This window comes from Dipteris shenzhenensis, chromosome 11, assembly GCF_047967505.1.
Source record: "Dipteris shenzhenensis isolate YYH24624 ecotype China chromosome 11, Dip_SZ_1.0, whole genome shotgun sequence".
NCBI lineage: Eukaryota > Viridiplantae > Streptophyta > Polypodiopsida > Gleicheniales > Dipteridaceae > Dipteris > Dipteris shenzhenensis.
In genome coordinates, this window is record NC_141606.1 from 17,369,175 (window position 1) to 17,390,797 (window position 21,623).

The 21,623-nt window shown below is 44.3% G+C and overlaps 1 protein-coding gene across 1 annotated transcript; it reads right to left on the bottom strand.

Moving 5' to 3' along the window:
• Positions 1-479: 479 nt before the first annotated feature.
• On the bottom strand, positions 480-15,462 carry LOC147896692 (putative NADH dehydrogenase [ubiquinone] 1 alpha subcomplex subunit 5, mitochondrial). Its single transcript, XM_087381660.1, has 2 exons — positions 14,982-15,462; positions 480-821 (listed from the first exon to the last, which is right to left on the bottom strand). The coding sequence occupies exons 1-2, from the start codon at positions 15,292-15,294 to the stop codon at positions 655-657; spliced, it is 480 nt and encodes a 159-aa protein (XP_087237786.1). The 5' UTR covers positions 15,295-15,462; the 3' UTR covers positions 480-654.
• Positions 15,463-21,623: the final 6,161 nt, after the last annotated feature.

Genomic DNA, 21,623 nt, shown 5'->3' on the forward strand with positions numbered 1-21,623 from the left:
GTCTGTTGCAGATGCTTGGGCTGTTGCAGTTGAGAATACTCAAAAGATTGGACACTGGTCACCCAAGCAGTGAGGGAAAAATACTGCACCAAGTCAAATCCCCATCTGGACATGCACCCACCATTTGCCAATGCTCTTTGAGTTCCTCCCAAGCATCCAAGGAAGTACATCTTTCGAGATATGACTCCGCAATAGGGGAAAAGCTAACAATTAAGGATCTCAAAGAAACAGCATTCCACCATCAATTCTCACACTCAGTCCTTACCTTAACCATGACATCAATACCAAGCAGGCTTATGACCTACACAAAGTCTAACAAGCCAACATGCTTTTTTAAAATCATTTCTCTAGAGCAAAAAGCAGACTCAGCAACAAAGAGTGAAGCTGCAGTCCTTGCAAGATCACATGAATACAGCTCTCATTGAAATAAATGTAATCATGAATTCAGTGCCATCTGTGAAAAAGCAGTGGGGCCCATGACTTTAATTTAACATTTCAAGATTACCTGTAAAATATATCCTTTCTTGTAACATATGAACTCATCAATCAATGTTCTTTTATTCAGAATCTTCACTAGCTCGGGTACTCTCAAGCATGGGCATCAAGAGTTCTTCCATCCAGAAAAGTTTGACTGAAACAGTCAGCATGCAAACTTCACGGTTTTGGCTTCTCGGGCTCCACTTTCAGTGTTTCTTTGGGTCCAGCCACAAAAGGTTCAGCTGAGAAAATTTCTCGATGCTGGGGAACATGTGAGGGTACAGGGGCATCATCTATTATTGTCTCCACTGTGTAACCTTCAGGAACCTCCCATGGTTTCCATTCTGCACCACCAAATAGCACACACGAAATCAACTACAGTCCTCTCTGTCTCTCTCTGTCTCTGTCTCTGTCTCTCTCTCTCTCTCTCTCAAATCATGTTCATCAATTAGGGTGGATGGAAGACATCGGATGATCATCTCAATCACATCTCTCTCTCTCTCTCTCTCTCTCTCTCTCAAATCATGTTCATCAATTAGGGTGGGTGGAAGACATTAGATGATCATCTCAATCACGTGTAGTTCCTTGGAGTAACACGCAAGAAAATACCACTACTATGCAGCATAGAAACCCATCTAGAAGGCCAAATTCTTTGCCAAGCGAGGGCTACAAACACGACCATATACTGGTAGGCAGACAGTTGTAGATAGCAGTGGCGTCCATCGAAACAAGATCACAACACTTGAAATGTGAGACGGGGCATTGGCATGTGGAATTGGGTCTTGAAGAACTCACTCTTCTCAATGTTGATGTAGAGAGAATTTGCACGGAGAACTTCAAAAACTTGGTGAAGATGTTGTTTGTGCTCAAGTAGGGATCTGCTGAAAACGAGGATGTCATCGAGGTAAACGATGACGAACTTATCGAGGAAAGGCCTGAAGATGTCGTTCATTAATGTCATGAATGTGGCCGGGGCATTGTTTAACCCAAAAGGCATGACCAAACATTCATAGTGCCCATACTTTGTTCGAAAAGCTGTCTTGTACTCATCGCCTTCTCGTATATGAATTTGATGATAACCTGAACGAAGATCAATCTTGGAGAAGTGTGTTGCATGTAGAAGTTGATCGAAAAGGTCATCAATGCGAGGCAATGGATACTCGTTTTTTATAGTGAGCTTGTTGAGGGCTCGGTCGTCGATGCAGAGGCGCATTGACTTATTCTTTTTTTCCACAAGTAGTACAGGAGATCCGAAAGGGCTGCGACTGGGCCGAATGTGACCTTTGTCGAGTAGCTCGGTGACCTGTCTTTGGATTTCTTCATTTTGACTGTGAGAAACCCGATAAGGAGGTTTTGACGGTGGATTACTGCCGGGAATAAGTTTGATTGGGTGATCCACTGGTCGTCGAGGTGGTAACTGCTTTGGCAATTCCTGTGGAAAAAGATCCAGGTAAGGCTGGAAAAAAGGTTGGTTGAGGTATTCAGGAGGATCCTTTGTTGGTGTCTCCTCTACTGCTGTAACCAACAGAAGTGAAGTCTTTGCTTGGCGCTTACGAACCCACTTCTTTACTTGTAGGGCAGAGGCAACTGGGGTTGAAGGAGAGTCCCTAGAACCAGTTAGCTCAATAAGTTTTCCCTGATGGACAAACTGGATAGTATGGCTGCGAAAACTGATTGATGGATCATAGTCGTAGAGCCATTGTTGTCCGAGTATGACATCGTACCGAGAAAGAGGCATAATGTCGAAGTTCAACTTGTCCGTATAATGTTGGATGCGAAAAGACAAGTTTTTGATCCTGGTGTTGCACAAGAAAGTAGTTCCATTTGCGAGTTCAATCTGATAGTCCATTAGACTAGGACTAGTGGTCAACCGAAGTTTATCGACCACAGAACTGGCTAGGAAATTATGAGAACAGCCACTGTCAATGAGGATGGTGACCGTTGTTCCACGAATCGATCCTTGAACACAAAGTACTTGAGTGGCCAGGGAAGGTTCGGGGTTGCTGGCAAGGCTCAGGTGGATTGTATTCGCCATTCGAACAGCTTTGCCTTTCTTGTCTTGTGCTGAGGTAGCATCTTCTTTTGGGGAAGTGCTAGGTTCCATATTAGAATTTTGCTTTGGTCGCTTGGGACAATCGAACCATCTATGGTCGCCTGTACAGATGGTACAAAGTCCTTTTGAGCTGGAGTTGTTCTTCTTATCAGTGGCCGCACCTTTATGTTGGGGATGTCGGTAATGACTTTGTGAAGAAGAAGAAACACGATCCTTGGGGGAGTGCTTCTGTTGGAATCCAGCAAATGATTTCTGAGGCTTCTGGGGATCTTGAGACTGTCGCTGACCTTGATTACCGAAGTTTTTGCGAAACCTGGTGTTATCGTGAGGGCAAGCACCTTTGGCCATAGGAGAATTCTGTGTGCGATTAGCACTCTGCTTCCCTGTGTTTAGGAAATCTGTAATGCGCTCTGCGTAAGCAATAGCGCCATCTGTGGTGGTGATGTTTGCTTTAAGAACATCAATGCGTAACGAGGGATTTAGGCCTGAGATGAAAGCATGAAGGCGATCATCCTCAGTTAAACCATCAATCTCTAGCACCAATGTGGTGAACTGGCTCTAAATTTCAGTTATCTCTCAGCTCTCTGTAAGGATCTATCACTCGTAGCTTTCACTCTCTCACTCACGTAGTAACCCTGGCTTCCGGTGCCTTGCAGAAGTGCCCTACATTATCAATGTGGACAGCATCAAAGTCTCAATATTGGTCAGCGTTGCCTCTCAGGTCTTTGGGTCTACTATACGTGTGCACAGTGTACTCTTCAGAAGCGCGGTTCTGTGCTCTCTCGAAGAGTGTTATTTGTATTTCTCAATTCTCCAAGTATAAAGCAAATTCTCCCCTGATTGGGGGAGGGGGCCCTCAGTGAGTACAAGGACCCAATCGGTTATCGACTCCATTCTCTCTCTACCCTTATCTCCTTTCTCCCTCTATGGTGCACAACACTAATTCCTTGCTTAAGGTTTAAAGAAGGTCTTTCCCTGATTACACGATCAGATTACCAATGCATGTTACAGTGGGCTAGACGAAAAGGCAACAAATGCACTTATTGACAAGAGATGATTGCAGGCTCTTGTGTCACGATCTGTGACGTATTCCTTTCTCTTTCTAGACTTATGGATGGTTTAATGAATGGACACTTGTGGAAGGGTATGACCTTTCGACGGGACACTTCCTAATGAAGCACAACCCTTCACAAGAGACATTCTAATGAAGAGACATTCCTATTGTAATGTACCCTCTCATCAAGGGTCACACCCTTCACAAGGGGTACACACCTCTTCATGCACATACCCTTTGGAGTACACACCTTTGCAATATCATTATTCCTTTGCTCTCTGCTATCTCAATCTCTTTTCTGTTCCTTAGCACAGTTCTAAATATAGTAAATCTAGGATTTCTTACAGTGGTATCAGAGCAAAATTCGCTCCTGCCTGTAGGAAATGCCCCCCATCTTCTAGCGCTGATCTGATACATTTTTGCAGCTAGAAGGATATCCGTGCACATAGTGCATGGAAGAGATGGAGAGGATGAACGTAAAATTTTTAAACGCCTAAAGTCATCCTGGCCTCTCCATCTCCCTCACATCACAAGTTGATGTGAATGGACACGACCAAAATCGTGTCCTTTAAGGTGCTTGGGCTGTCCCAAAACCAAGGGACGCGCCTTTTCCACCATGGGACACACCTTTTGGTGACGAGTCTCGACTCCTCACTCATGGGACATACCCCATCGTGGGCAAAGGGACATACCTATTCATGCAGGGTCGCACCCCTTTTAACAATAGGGACACATCCCCTCATGAACAGGTGCATCTATTCCAAGGGTCACATCCCTTCGAATAGGCACACCTCCTAGGCCCAAGTACCTACAAAAGGGTACCTAGAGGGGTAAAAAGGGACAAAAATTAAACCCATCCCCTACCCCTAGGTTTACCCTAACTACCCTAGGGTTAACTAAACCCCCAAATTAATTTGGGGCAAATAACCCTTTAGGCAGCCCAACAAACCGCAACGTACGAATTCCTGGACAGCAGCCTGCGCAAAGCCTACGTCAGCCGTACGGCCGTACCCTCCTGCGCCATTTCGCGCCTCTTCACAGCCAGCCGTACGCTGCGCAATCAGCCGTACTCCCCTGCCGTACATTTCGTACGATTTTTGCTGCCTGCGCAGGCAGTCCGTACAGGCCGTACAGCCTGGCCCGTACACACTGTACGGACAGTACAGATCATTCAGCCCACGCTGCCCGGCCCTCTTTCGTCATTTACGCTGCCAGCCAGCCCTTGCCTCGCGATGATCGCTGACAGTCCACTCCTTATTTGCAGCCCTGCATACCAGCTTTCTTGACAGTCTGCTGCCCTCTCCTTGTTTCGCCATTTATACCCTGCCAATTCAGCACCAGTTGCCACTTTTCTCGCAATGAAGACAGCCCGTTGACAGCCCGGACCAGACCAGCCTCGAGCACTCCTCGCAAAACACTGCAACATGGACCTCCGGACAACGATTTTCAGCCTTCTTCTACGCAATCACTTGGCAGATTAAAGTATTGCCAGGTGGAGTCTTTCCAATCTGCTTTTTCAGGATTCTTTTTAACAAATTACAGCAAATGAAAGAATCCACATTAAAGCATGGAAACCCCTGGTAATTCACCCGGCCATTCAAGGACACCTCAGGCACCTGCTACTACACAATATCGTGTTCAAATTGCACAGCCAGCCCATTTTGGAGCCTTTGCATCTTGGGTCTTCTGTGTCACGTGCCCTCCGAGTGACTTGGATCACATCCTCTACCTTCTGCGTGAGGCACCTCAGTTACGTTATTTCCTCAGCACAGTACAAGTTGTGTTCCACGAGACACGAAGATATCCGGAACACGATATTCCTCAGGAGTTTGCTGTTCATTTTTGGAGAGAGTTTTACCCTTCACCTTCGGCATCTCCAGGGTACTCTCCACCTCCTTCAGCTCCCAGATATCCTCCTCTACAGGTTGTACCTTCTCCAAGTCAATATTTACATTCTGAAGGCACTCCCTCTCCTGGATATCCTCCTCTTCCGACAGCAGCTCCTTACCCTTTTTCAGATCCGTGGACTCTGCTACCTACCCCTGTCTTATCACGAGCAGTAACACCATTTTCAGAATCTCCAGTGTTACCTCCGACAGGACCTCCCTTACCAGATTTCCACGGGTGGTTCCATCCTGCCTCGCCTGCCCCCTCCAATATGAGCAACCTCAGGGAGCAGCCCGAATCCTCTTTCAGGGATGGTACAAACTAGAGCGCAAGTTCGCGCTTTTCTCACAGGGATTTCCGACATGTCGCACCGCTCGCGTGAAGCCTCTCCAGAGATTAAAGAATCAAGTCCCAAAAAGACCCCTGAAGGCAACGTCCAAAGTGAATCACTATTGCAACTTCAAATATCTTAGCTTCAGGACAGCATCTCCGACTTGGTTCAAAAAGTTCAACAACTTCAAGATTCTCGAAGTCCAACACATACAGAGGACGACGTGACGCAACCCGACGACGATGCGGACTCTTTCTCACCAGAGGTAGAAAATACTGAACTGCGTACTCTCTACCGATTACTTCAAGCTTCCAAAACAAAACGACTTGACGTCAAACTTCCGGAAGCCTACACTGGTCAACGTAATCGCCGAACTGTTGACCAATGGCTCGCCAAAATGCGCATGTATTTTGACACTGTTGACCTCACGGAAGGCAAAAAGATCGCCTTGGCAGCCTCCCTCCTGAAGGATACAGCATTTCTATGGTGGCAAAGACGCTTAAAGGACGGAAAAAGTGTGTTAACATGGGAACGTTTTGAACACGTGCTCCGTAAGCAGTCTGTACCTGCCAATGCGGACTTCCAAGCACGATCAAAACTTCGACAGTTGGAGCAAACGGGTTCCCTGTCTTCCTATATCTCTCAGTTCACCACATTGGTGCTGGAGATTGATGGTTTAACTGAGGATGATCGCCTTCATGCTTTCATCTCAGGCCTAAATCCCTCGTTACGCATTGATGTTCTTCAAGCGAATATCACCACCACAGATGGCGCTATTGCTTACGCAGAGCGCATTACAGATTTCCTACACACAGGGAAGCAGAGTGCTAATCGCACACAGAACTCTCCTATGGCCAAAGGTGCTCGCCCTCAAGATAACACCAGGTTTCGAAAAAACTTCGGTAATCAAGGTCAGCGACAGTCTCAAGATCCCCAGAAGCCTCAGAAATCATTTGCTGGATTCCAACAGAAGCACTCCGCCAAGGATCGTGTTTCTTCTTCTTCACAAAGTCATTACCGACATCCCCAACATAAAGGTGCGGCCACTGACAAGAAGAACAACTCCAGCTCAAAAGGACTTTGTACCATCTGTACAGGCGACCATAGATGGTTCGATTGTCCCAAGCGACCAAAGCAAAATATCAATATGGAACCTAGCACTTCCCAAAAAGAAGATGCTACCTCAGCACAAGACAAGAAAGGCAAAGCTGTTCGAATGGCGAATACCATCCACCTGAGCCTTGCCAGCAACCCCGAACCTTCCCTGGCCACTCAAGTACTTTGTGTTCAAGGATCGATTCGTGGAACAACCGTCACCATCCTCATCGACAGTGGCTGTTCTCATAATTTCCTAGCCAGTTCTGTGGTTGAAAAACTTCGGTTGACCACCAGTCCTAGTCTCATGGACTATCAGATTGAACTCGCAAATGGAACAACTTTCTTGTGCAACACCAGGATGAAAAACTTGTCTTTTCGCATCCAACATTATACGGACAAGTTGAACTTCGACATTATGCCTCTTTCTCGGTACGATGTCATACTCGGACAACAATGGCTCTACGACTATGATCCATCAATCAGTTTTCGTAGCCATACTATCCAGTTTGTCCACCAGGGAAAACTTATTGAGCTAACTGGTTCTAGGGATTCTCCTTCAACCCCAGTTGCCTCTGCCCTACAAGTAAAGAAGTGGGTTCGTAAACGCCAAGCAAAGACTTCACTTCTGTTGGTTACGGCAGTAGAGGAGACACCAACAAAGGATCCTCCTGAATACCTCAACCAACCTTTTTTCCAGCCTTACCTGGATATTTTTCCACAGGAATTGCCAAAGCAGTTACCACCTCGACGACCAGTGGATCACCCAATCGAACTTATTCCAGGCAGTAATCCACCGTCGAAACCTCCTTATCGGGTTTCTCACACTCAAAATGAAGAAATCCAAAGACAGGTCACCGAGCTACTCGACAAAGGTCACATTCGGCCCAGTCGCAGCCCTTTCGGATCTCCTGTACTACTTGTGGAAAAAAAGAATAAGTCAATGCGCCTCTGCATCGACGACCGAGCCCTCAACAAGCTCACTATAAAAAACAAGTATCCATTGCCTCGCATTGATGACCTTTTCGATCAACTTCTACATGCAACACACTTCTCCAAGATTGATCTTCGTTCAGGTTATCATCAAATTCGTATACGAGAGGGCGATGAGTACAAGACAGCTTTTCGAACAAAGTATGGACACTATGAATGTTTGGTCATGCCTTTTGGGTTAAACAATGCCACGGCCACATTCATGACATTAATGAACGACATCTTCAAGCCTTTCCTCGATAAGTTCGTCATCGTTTACCTCGATGACATCCTCGTTTTCAGCAGATCCCTACTTGAGCACAAACAACATCTTCACCAAGTTTTTGAAGTTCTCCGTGCAAATTCTCTCTACATCAACATTGAGAAGAGTGAGTTCTTCAAGACCCAATTGGAATATTTGGGACATGTTATTTCAGCTCAAGGTATCTCTGTGGATCCCAAGAAGGTCGAGGTAATCCGAAACTGGCCTACTCCTAAGAATGTTCATGATGTCCGCTCTTTTCTCGAATTGGCAAACTTTTACCATACAAAGGTCTATCAGTTTTCCGAAATCGCAGCTCCTATGTCCGAATTATTGAAAAGCACATCAATTTTTCAGTGGCTTCCCGAAACAAAGTATAGTTTCCAACAACTCAAGCAAGCACTCACTACCACACCAGTTATGGCTATTGCTGACCCAAATCTTCCGTTTGAGGTCATGACCGACGCTTCCGACATCGCTACAGGAGCAGTCTTGATGCAAGAAGGCAGAGTTATTGCTTTTGACAGCCATAAACATTCTGATATCCAAACCCGATATCCGGTCTATGATAAGGAGTTTCTTGCTGTTGTACATGCTTATCGCTCTTGGAAACATTATCTCATGGGTGCCGACTCTGTGGTCAAAACAGACCATCACTCTTTAAAGTACATCTTTACTCAGCCAGTCATGAACGCTCGACAAGCACGCTGGGTTGAGTTTTTGGCCAACTTTCACATGACCATTGAGTACATTCTAGGACTACGCAATGTAGTTGCAGATGCTCTCAGCAGGTTACCTCTAGCATCAGCCATGGTAATCTCTACATTATCTGTGGATGTTCCGAATTCATTCAAAGGAAAGTATTTCAATGATAAAGACTTCGGCACAGCAGTAGAGGTTCTTTCAAAAGATCAACCTTCGACTTCTGAACAGAAGATTTTCTCATCCTATTCTTATACGGACGACCTTTTGTACTATCAAGATCGCGTCTGTGTACCACATGACAAGGATGTTCGACGTCTTTTGTTAAAAGAGCATCATGTAGTTCCTTATGCTGCCCATCCAGGCATCAATAAGACTTATCGGTTACTCAGTGCAACATACTACTGGCCTCAGATGAAAAGAGATGTCATCAACACGGTTACATCTTGTTTATCATGTCAACAAATGAAAGCAAGTTGACGACTTCCAACAGGACTTCTTCAGCCTCTCCCAGTTCCAACTGAAAGGTGGGAAAGTATTTCCATGGATTTCATTACAACACTACCACGATCCTCCAGAGGTAACACTCAGATTATGGTAATTGTTGATCGCTTGTCCAAATTGGCACACTTTGTTGCTTGCAAAAGCAGTGCACAGGCCCCGGACATAGCCAAACTCTTTATACAACACATCTTCCGACACCATGGATTACCCAAGAATATCATATCCGACAGAGATCCTAAGTTTACCAGTCACTTTTGGATTTCATTGTTCGAATCTTTGGGTACTACTCTACTGTTCAGTTCAGCTTACCACCCAGAATCAGATGGCCAGACTGAAAGAGTCAACCAAGTTCTGGAAGAAATGCTTCGACATTATGTTCAATCACGCCTCACAGCCTGGGAAGAGTATCTACCACTCCTTGAGTTTGCTTATAATAACTCTTTCCATAGTGCCATCAGCATGACTCCATTCCAAGCAGCTTATGGACACACTCCGATTGTACCAACGAATTTTGTACTTCAACATCGAGTGGCCCTAGCTGATCAACTGGTTCAAGAAATGCAAGATATTGTACTGCAAGTCAGGGATCATATGCGAAAAGCGCAAGAGCGGTATCAACGGTCAGCCAACAAACATAGACGTCACCTGGAATTTAACACTGGTGACATGGTGCTATTATTTGTAGCCCCACATCGCTATAAGACGGTTAAGTCTGTGTTTCCTAAGTTGCGACCAAGATACTATGGACCTTTCCGGATCGTCAAGAAAAATTCACCTTTAAGTTATAAATTGGAATTACCACCATCATGGGGTAAAATCCATCCAACATTTCGTATTTCTTGGCTAAAGACATACATTCCAGGCAATGAAGCGGTTCCTCCTGCAGGTGATTATGTCCCAAAAATCGAAGACGATTATGTTCTCCTTATTCCTGAGCGTATTCTGGACCATCGATAGCGAGAGACTCGACATCGACTTATCACGGAATTCCTTGTTCTTTGGCGAGATCTGGACGACTCCAACGCTACTTGGCAGTCCGATGAAGACTTACAGCAGTACCCTGATCTTTTACAGCAGTATTTTCAGAATCTACCATGATATTTTCTACATCAGTTCATTATCTCCACCAGGGTCTTCTTTTGAGTGGGAGGGGATGTCACGATCTGTGACGTATTCCTTTCTCTTTCTAGACTTATGGATGGTTTAATGAATGGACACTTGTGGAAGGGTATGACCTTTCGACGAGACACTTCCTAATGAGGCACAACCCTTCACAAGAGACATTCTAATGAAGAGACATTCCTATTGTAATGTACCCTCTCATCAAGGGTCACACCCTTCACAAGGGGTACACACCTCTTCATGCACATACCCTTTGGAGTACACACCTTTTATGTGTGACTCTTCACTCTCTATATAAGAGAGGCCAAATTGTATGGATGATAATCACATCCACCCTACAGACATTCAAGCAATATCATTATTCCTTTGCTCTCTGCTATCTCAGTCTCTTTTCTGTTCCTTAGCACAGTTCTAAATATAGTAAATCTAGGATTTCTTACATCTTGCATCAATGAAGCTCTATTCTACGATGGTTACACATGTAACAAGTATCATGGTGGTTGCAAATCAAAGGCTTCACAAGTGAAACGAGACTTTGAATAGATGATCCACATGGGTGACAATGGATTCGTCACTGAGCTATAGGAGTCGCATCTTCAAGGATCATCTATTCCATGCCCTCCAAGAATGCAATTGCTTGACCATTGATGGGTTGGTGCTCTCCAGTAATTGCATGTGTAACGGATTGCCCTCTCAATCCATCAACAGCTGGATGGCGGGTGCTTTCTACAATTGCTTGGTGACCTTGCATACAAATCTAGGAGGCAGACTCTCAGATACGAATGTAGGGAGCCCTAGTACGGTTTTGCTGCACTCACAAAGAATTATACTAATTACTTGTGACAATCAAAACACTGCAAATGCTAACCTACAAAACAAATGTCATGGAGAAGAAGATGGCTATAGACTATGGATGAAAAAGCAAAATTGTACTGCATTACAAAGAAAGAACATCCAAAACCCAAGGTGAATCATTAGCCCCTTCTCAAGTGTGCCACACATACCTACCCAAGCGCCACAAAATGCCACTCAACAGAGGCAATGAACTTTCAGGAGTTATCACATTGGACACCTCAAAGGTAGGAAATCCCTCACCGAGGCTACATGATGACTTTGGAGGAGTCTAGTACATCAAAAGAGAACCCTAAATATGGTACAGATACATTGCAAGATCAGGATGACTAAGCCAACTTGGCAGACTTTGCTCTAATGGACATTTAGGAACCAAAGATATGGACGGGGACCCACATTGGAAGCCGGCCATCAAGCTTTAAATGGACTCTATACTCCAGAAACATATTTGAGATATTGAGGCCAAGCGAGCAAGACAGGAGGTCATAGGAACCAAAATGGAGAAGTACAAGTCCGATTCCATACAAGATAAATACAAGGCTAGACTTGTAGCCAAAGGTTACTCTCACATGGAAGAATTGTCAAGGGTCCTCGGCTAGACTTGTAGCCAAAGGGTACTCTCACATGGAAGAATTGTCAAGGAATGTTTGCTCCAACTACAGGAGCACCAACATTTAGAATGGACGTAGAAGAGGAAGTTTATGAGGAACAGCCACCCAGGTTCCAGATTTTGGAAACAGAGTGTGAAAACTCCAGAAGGCATTCTACGAGCTAAATCAGGCCCAAAGGCATGTGTTGGAGAATCAAGGAATCCACCCTCTGGACAACCACCAAGATCTAACTTGGCTATCAACTCTGTGCTGGCTATTGGTGGGGATGTATCCTCTTTAGACAGCAACGAATGTATCTCCTTTGCAGTTGCAGCCAGTCTGCAATGCTGCATAAGATAAGACTTTAGAATCTCTTTGAAATGAAATGATATCACAGCCGGGATGCATCTCAATCCTGAGAAAGCAATGCAACAGCCCAAGGTCAATCATCTAAAGCTCTGTCTTCAAGAGTGACTGAATTTCTATGAGAGAATTCGTGATGCGTTTATGCAAGCCAATTGAAGCAATATAAACTCAAGAATGATTCAGAAACATGAGAAAGGGAGGAGATAGACAAGTAATTTGTATAGATGCTGGCTGAAATAGAAGCTTTACAACAATATAAGATGTAGAGATGCTATCTTTTCTATTTGATATCAGTAGCCTCCAAGCACTCTCGTAATACAGCAGGAGTGATGGAGAATGTGGTATCAATAATGGGTGCATAGCTCGACAATAATGGGTGCACAGCTCGAGGTCACTTGCTCTCACAATGGCTAGGTGAGAGCATTGTACAAGATGTAATTGAGAGGCGATTGAAACTCCCTCTTTATATAGACCAAGGAAAGGCCCGAAATAGGCCAATCTGGTCTGCATGTAAGCCAATCTACACAATGGCCTGACTACAACATGTGCAGTCTGTCACATCAGCCCGACTGCCACATGAATTGCCGACTTACCCACATCATCTGCTGATTCTATGGATGCTACATTAGCATGTACAGATGCCATGTCAACATTATAGTATGGTCAATTATCATCATCCATATCAGCCTCTGTGGCTGAAAAACAGCCACGTGGGGTGAGCTCACCTGGGGCAGCTCACCTTGTTGCCACAATGCTCTTGGTTTCCCATATGGGAGATTTACATGTATGTGCTTCCTTTATTTGTCCAACACTACACCTGAAATCAGCTTTGCAGCTGGGTTATTGAGATAGTTCACCATGAATCAAAGGCTGTGACACGTGTTCCAGGGTACTCAAGAGTATGGCATCGAGTGTAGTACAGGAGACACATTTTGTGACTCAAATTGGTAGATGATCCAGATACCAAGAGGTTTCACCCAGATTATTATTTTATGTTGGCAGGCTGCTGTGCTTCTTGGTTGAGCAAGAAGCAAGCAACAATTGCCCTGTCTTCAATGGAGACATGCTGCATTGCAAAGGATTGCAAAAGGAAGAAAGTGGACCAGAAGGACGACTATGAAGGAAAACCCATCAAGCCAAGGAAGTGAGTTCAAATGTAGCTGAAGATCTTTTTTGTGGATAATCATTATGATCCATACATGGAGAGGAGAGTGTGGATGGCAAATGCCAGCACAAGTCCAACAAGGAGTAGTTCAAGTCTTTGAATCCAGCACATTCAGAAACAACGGTGCAGTGGGGGAAAACAAGACCTGCTCAGTCACTGGGAAGCGACTGAACATCCCAATCACCACTACTGAAAGTGCAGATGTACTCTTTGATGTCCTTTATGTTCCATCTGTGAAGCAGTCTTTCACAGATGAAAAGGAGATGGATAGATTTCCACCAATAGCATGTTGGAAAGTGGACATCAACCCCCCTCCTCTAAGCCCCCATATGAGGTGGACAAGACGAGTCAGACCTGTACAAGGTAGGGATGGATAGAGGATGCTATGTGGGCAAGCAAGCACACTGCGACATGGACAGAAGACAGTTCTTATTTTACGGCAGACACATGGGCTACTCAGGCCAGCAACTAGGGCTGACATGTGCCTCTCGCTCAAGTCCTAGCCTCTGTCCACATGTTCAGATATCTTCCATGTGGCTGCCGTAAAATATCTGAACATGTACCTCTCGCTCAAGTCCTAGCTTCTGGTCCCATGTTAGCATACTACGTACGCAGCCGAAAAATGAATCATCCACGAGATCACAACTTAGACTCCAAAGTTTACTTGGGATGTGCAAACAAGCATGTAAATGTAAACCTGAGTAGTAGAGAGATGGGCGACCAATAATTATATATCAAAACGCGTCCCAGATAGGACCCAAGCAAGGTACAAAGGTGCACCACAGACTTCACTACGCTGTCAGCCAGATGCTGCCCTTTAGTGCTAGTACTAAGATCACATACTGTTGCCCACACTTCTGCTCTCTCCTCCTGGCACGTGCCTCAATGAAATCTTCAAAGTTCATTGGCTATGGGAGGAGCCCAAAATGCATACGAGTGCTATCTTCCTGCACTGTGTTATGCTCACCTGACAAGCTCTACACAAGTGCAAAGTTTGCTGCTGCTGCTGCTGCCGCTGTAGTTTCCACCCTATCCAGTGCCTTGCAGCATTTCTGAGGACTGGATCAACTGCCCTTTGCCTTACTGACACCTATGATCTCCCCCCTCCAGTGCCTCTGGTATGCACTTTTGTGAGGCTGGTTGCAGTCTCCAGAGGGCTGTCTAAATGGCTTCATTGGGGCCTTTTATAGGGCTGGAATGCCCTCCGGCAACTGGCATCTTTCAAGATTGTCCAAGCTTCTCATACCACATCAGCCAACTAAATGTGCAGGATCACTGCATCTGATCGTGATCATTGGCAACGCCTCAAAGTCTCTGTCCTCCCATTGTTCCACCTCGGCTGGATCTACAAGTGTTACGCACCTTGTTCGTGCTAAATGAAGACATTGTCCCGACTCCCATGAAAACCTCGATAGGGGTGCTTGTGTACTCTTACGTTTTTGAGCCAGCAGCAGCTATTTTTTCATTTCTTCACGGTATAAGTGCAAAAACCCTACAAAGGGGTAAACAACGCCACATTGGGCAAGGCAATAGCCATACGAGCGCTTACCTTTCATTTTCTCAATGAGTGTGAGCTCATCTTTTGCCTGCACGATCAACTGCTCGACCTGGCCACCTTGGATCCTCTCCTCGATCTTCTCCCAATCCTCTTCTTCTTGGCAAACCTGGAGCCGGAACTTGGTGAAGTTCTCGACAGCTTTTCGGTACTGGGCATATTCAGGGATGGTCTCGACGGATTTAAGGGTTTGATTGTAAAGGGTGATGAGAACCTCGCGAGCATTGGGAACGACCTCGAGCCCAACAAGTCCGGTGGACTCCTTGACCTTGGCTAACAGAGGCCCTGCGAATTTCCTCAGGAACATGTTGCCTGGCTCCTTGCAAGAGCCTTTCACCTTTGACTATAGTTCAACTCCTACACCTTACGTAACAACCTTTGGGCCTCCAAGTCTTTGGCTTCCAAACCCCAGGTCACGGGTCCAAATCTGGAGGTTCCGTGACCAAATCTTGGAGGTTGGGGCCTTTTGTCCTAGCATGTGTGTGTGTATGAGTTGTGTGAGAGAGAGAGTTGACCACAGCTTTGGACCCTGTGCCCACAGGTCTAGGGCGCGTGCCCCTCAATAGGACCACAGGTGGTTCAATGTGGGGTGGGCGTGTGGGAAAAAAAACAAGGGGTCACTCGACGTGCTCGATAGCACTACTGCTTACCAAAACCTGAGACTTTGTATGCTAAGGTAAAGAGTTAATGCACCAGGTGGCTAAGGTAGAGAGTGTGTAACTCGTTGTTCTTCCTGATTTCAAAGGGCTCCCAAAATAGCATGTTTCCCTATGCTAGAGCTCTACCCCTAACAGGGCAATGCTAAAAAAAAAAAAACAACCTTTGATCGCTCTTACCTTTCACCATTGACTTCTTTCACTTAGAAGCCTCTTCACCCGACTCGGCGTGATTTCAAGGGCACCCAGGTTGCCAGCAGCAAACTCGGCTCAAACGACGACTGCTTTTTACATTTGGTTACCTATAATTTTTGATAAGAAACTGGTTGGGGACAACCTATAAGAAATTCTTTTGCCTGCAGAGGAAAACCTACACAACAAGGTGCTGGGCTATATGAGGTAGGAGGCAATAATCACGCCACCCTAGAAGGAGGGCCTCACTTTGCAACCAATTGAGAACCAAGCTGTAATGAATTAAAAAAAGTATCTGTGCATGTGAACGTTTCATTTTGCAATCAGCTTTTGGCTTTTGAAATGATTGCATAAATCTCAAGCTCTTAGGGCCTCTTCAAGCCACCTGTCCGGTTTGCCAACTAGCCTGTCTCTGTCAACCCGCTTGCAAACTCGTTGTGGGCTCACTCCTGTAGGCTCTAGAGCAAGGGCCAACCAGGTGTGCAACCACATACAAGCGGCAAGTGATTTGGACTTCCTACTTAGCACCTCAGCCTGCATGCACATATGTGCCACAAAAAACTGCCTTTGAAAATTGCACGTGAATGCAACCTAATTTTTTGCCACCTGCTTGTGAACAAGCTCTTGGAGGTTGTTCTAGCGAGCCCATTAGTGCACAATTGGTGCCATTACCTTGGGGCTCTCGTATTTTTTTCACAACGGACTAATTCCCTAACTAGCTTCAGGCATTTTATACATCTTTGATTGTGTACAAGGAGCTCTGTGTGTGAAGACATTACAGAGCCAGATGCCATCTTGCAATTGGTGAGAGAGAAAATGGCACTCCACTGGTCAAAATGACACCTGCTCTTTAGATGTGCTTATAGATAACTACCCATATCAATTGCTTGCAATCCACGCAATATTGGTGTAGATGACAGACTGTGTCAATTGATCATAAGTCACGTCTCCAGCCTACATTGTGTCATGAAGGTATACAAGAAATGAACCACACTTGGAATGCTTTCTTATTTGCATGATGACAAATCTTTGTTTTATTGTTATGTATAATTACATAGCATTGTTCACATCTTGTGTATAACCTCAAGATTGATGTGGATAGAGAGTTGGCATGTGGATAGAAAGTTGGCAATATATATAACCATATAATCATGTGAAAACATGATCCTCTGGGCACAAATTTCACATTACATATAACCACATGTTCGTGTAACTACACGTTCATGTGGGGGGAGAGTTGGCACACTTTCTCTCCAAAAATTATAAGACCAAGGATGTGCCTTTCCTTGGGATGTTGTATCATGTATTTTGCAAATTGCATAATGTATGCGCATTCCTTGGGATCTTGCATCGTGTATTTTGCAAATCGCATTATGTATTTTACAAACCACATAATGTATTTGCAAATCGCATATTATAATCAACACAAATTGATATAGATTGATTTGTAATGAAGAAGAAACCACATGATGATTCGTAATAAAAGGAAAACCAGATGATTGTGCTCCTAATTTCATGCACTGATCCACAATCTGAACTGTGCCCCAAATTTCATGTGTCCATCAACAAAGCAAGCAAGGACCCACAAAACCTAACTTCAAATATTCGCTGTCGTATTGAAACGAATGCAACCATATCCAAAGAGGGGAAATTTAAAACACAAATGTTCCTTGGCTGGGAACCTTTAGAGACGGATCCAACCACATTCAATTTAGTGCGATTCAACACATCAATCTTTTGACTTGTGTGCACACAGGCTCACCAATACCTCTTCAATACTTGTGCATGCACTAACCAGCAATGTCGAATCAGAAATAAGGAAATCGAAGAACAAGAACTCAGAAAAAAGCATATGAAGAATTAAGGACATAGTATCGGTTTGCTCTCGACATCCACAGGAACAGGAAAAGTGTCAATGCATATAGAGAGCTGCATTCTAGTCTGTAGATTCTTGACAGCCGATAGCAAGATGAGGTCTGTAAGTCAAGCCCTTGAAGTTGAGCCACCTGAGATGTACAGCTTGCCTTCTATGACAAATAGACATAGAAGCCCAACTTTTCTCCTCCATCTGAAACATATCACATCGTCCTCGTTAGATGGGAAAGGAGTGATACAAACTCTGTAGGCATGAATCCCATCTCCCTCGTGTCATCGGATCCAGTTCCAGGATGCCCACCCGCAACCTTGCATCTGAAAATTCCCTTCCAACATGAGACGACCTCGGATCAACCTATGCAGGCCTATAGAGAAGCAATTGGGAATTTGCAGTGACGTCTGTGAAGAGGGCAGCCCAGGTGATCGAGGCGCTCAATTCGGGCGGCCCAGAGGTGCTCCTTGCCAAATCTTTCCGCCCAGAACAGATTCGAATTTCCTTCAAAAGCGCTCACAATGTCATCGTTATCAATCTCTGGGAGAACCCACTCTTTCTTGCTCCACACACCGGATCCAAATGGCCAGGTGGTTTTCCCTACGCGAGAATCAAATAAAGTTTTCCACTACTTTGCACATGGCTGCAGCTCTACCAGCCCTGTGTGTTTGTTGCGTCTGCTTGCTACCCACGTGGCGGGCTCCGTGGACTTGCCTAGTTCCCGCAGAATATGGAATCCATAGTATTTGACGCTTCATGCATTGTGAGGCGCGAAGATCAAACGTCACCAACTGATCGAGCTCTCTTTTCTCTCTCTCCTGCTGAGCTTCGATGCCATAGCCACAAAAAACAAGCTCTCTGATCTCTCCCTCTGTCTCTCTCCCCTGCTGGGGTAAACCTTCCACCGAATATGAAGCCGATCCCGACAAGGTGCAAAATTTGCCACTCCACCTAATGAAGTTTTGTGTGATGCGGGCCGGAGCATTGACAAGATGTAGTGAGCATGGAGGAGGCTACGGCAAGGGGACCCAGCTGCGGAGGCTGGAATCATAGAGCTCGGAGGCTGGAATCATAGAGCTTGGATGTTAGTTGCTGCTGCTCTGCTCGACCAGAGATGATAACACACAACTATGTGCATACCCGAACTGAATTTACATGAAGGATTAAAAATAGAGGGACACTTGGCTCACCGCTATGCTGCCTGCCAGAGAGTCTCTTTAGGTGTGTGGCCTTGGCAAAGTGCAACATTTTTGGCACCTTAAGGGCATCATTGGTCAAGAGCCATGTCTCATGCACTTGCTATAATGCCCAAGGCATGTCATCCTCCAATGCCTTTTTCCACGCACATTTGCTCATTCATAAATCGTGTGTTGCACCATCATTTTTGCTTCCATTTGGCTACGTCACCTGCCAAATGAGATGACAAGCTTAAAAGAGCTCTCCATCTACCTTGGCCCTTGAAGTTTAAACCCAATACTTCCATCTTAAGACGTATGGGTGCTTAATATTCCAATCAATCTTTTACCTTTCTAGAATCCTTTTTCCTTAAATTCTCCAAAACAAACCAAAAACAAAAGCAATTTCCCCTAAATTCTCTCCAAAAAGATGTTGATTTTATAATTTGGAAAGGAGTTTTGTTTGTACATATACTTGTTGATTTTTGCTTGATAATTGTTTGAATTCTTGCCTTTAATGGGATAATTTCCCTACTTGGGAAAAAGGGTAATCTTTCCCTTTCTTTTGCTCACCATGTGATTTTTGGAAAATGTGATTACAATGATCATTGTAAGGTTTCATCTATTATATTCTTTGCACATCAAAAGAAGGAAACAAAATAAGCCACACCAAAAGCCTTGTCACATGAAAGGGCAAGACAAAGAATGTTCAAGAAAGTGCTTTGTTTGCAACAACAATGTAAATAAGGGTCATACCTTTGCTTATGGTTGTGCTCATATGAGACTACTTGTTGCATATTCTATGAAAAATAATTTTTCCTATGTATGCTTTCTTAGTGTATGTACTCTTAATGTTTATGTATCCTTTTAATAAGGGCAAGGTAAAGAAACAACTGAGTGATGGTTGTGCTGGTGAGAATGTTATATTTTCAACTATCTTTGTTTTAATGATGCTTATGAGAGTATATTTACAAGATATCTTTTGTGGGTTTTGCTTATCTATGTATGTATATTAATTTTCTCATTGTACTTATTTTAGGATACACACTTAAATTGCTTACATGCTCTTTTACAATTGATTGTGTTATTACACCTTTGTTGATGTTTGTTCTTTTACATGCTTGAATGGGCAATCTTGTAAAAGTATTCTAAGGGCAATAAGATGCAACTCTAGTGCACACTGACCATACTTCTCCCAGTGGGACAAAGGCCTCAACTCAATCATGACAGGACCAATGAACTCCCCAAAGGAGCTTCTAAATGAGGAGCTAGCTCTCCAAAGAACCCTGCAATGTGGCATTCTCATATTCCCATTCAAGGAGACCTTTCAATAATATAGTTAACTCAATATCATTCGATTGGTCCTCCATCCTCCATAGAAGATCTAAAATGTGTGCTATTGCATGTATAGACCTGGAACCATGTCCACATTTTTTCTCCCACAAGTATAAACTCTCTTGTCACTTACAATGTGCACGTGGAGAATATAAAGGTTTAAGCAACTTGAAATGTTCACACCTCAACTTCTCATTAAAACACAAATCTAAGATCCAACTCTGAAAGATGAAATAAGAAAATCAATTGCAACCAAATGAAAAATCCAAGATTTGCCTTGCTCCATACATCCATGTGCAACCTTTCAATGCCTCTCCAACCTTCTCCATGAACTCATACATGAGTCCAAACGACTCCCTTCTCTATTTACAAGTCAAAAAATACTGAACAACCATTTCTGAATCCCCAAATCTGCACCATTAACCACAATGTCTGCAAAGGCATGTGCTTTTGGTTTTCGTCTTGATCACATTTCAACCACTCCTCACTAACCACTTCACCTTTATTAACTGTGACAAGACTAAAAAGATACAAAAACTATTCCTTTGAGGGATTTAGAACCTCATGGGAGCTATGCTATTAAATTTTGCAAGAACTCTATGATTCTTACCAAGTACATGCCTGTCAACCACCACCAGAGGGTATCCAAGGAAGCTTCCATGTGTCCTCTATGAGAATTTCTAAAAGATGTGTAGCATGCAAAGTCCAAATTATGTATGAATAGTCACTCTCTAATAGTGCACCCATGCACAAATGATTGCTCACACTATTGATAATAACTTCTACTGCATCATTTTAAGGCCCCACATCCTCTACGGCCTTCTTTATGTGATTGTAAATGTAGTCACCTATGTGAGAGCCATTCAATGAATTAAAGGATCTAAGAAACACAATGCCCACAAAGATGATATGAGATTATTAATGAGAATGTGTCTCCTTGTATCTAACCATATATTAGGCATAATAGAGCATCCATGTTTAGCCTACGATACCTTAATATTTTGTAGCTCTCTCTCCAAGACCTCTGCTTTCAACTTGGGAGTATTTAATGTCTCTAAAGATGGGGTCCTCAATGAAGGTCATGCCGCTACAACTACCTTCACAAACTCGGAGTATGAGCAAGGTCAAAGGAAAGATTACACTCAAAAAAGAGCTTTTTGTGACACATCCTACAAGTAGATGCAAGCAAAGGCATGAGCCAATTGGCGCACAGAGCCCCTAGCCTGGGTGGTACCTTGGATGATTTTGGAAACCTTGGAGGATTCATTGCTCATACTAGTGAACATCCATTGGAAGCACTATCAATTGAAAATAAGCACTATGTGTAGTTGATGAAAGTGAAGGAGGGGGTCAATGTGTGATAGACACTAGAGCACTATCAAATTGCCAAGGGAGAGTCCATGTGGGTAGA

Bases quoted from the DNA above. Each gene is read 5' to 3' on its own strand.
- LOC147896692 (XM_087381660.1), bottom strand. From the start codon at position 15,294: ATGTTCCTGAGGAAATTCGCAGGGCCTCTGTTAGCCAAGGTCAAGGAG. The intron at 822-14,981 runs GTAAGCGCTCGT...TTGGTGGTGCAG, and splicing joins ACTCATTGAGAAAATGAAAG to AATGGAAACCATGGGAGGTT.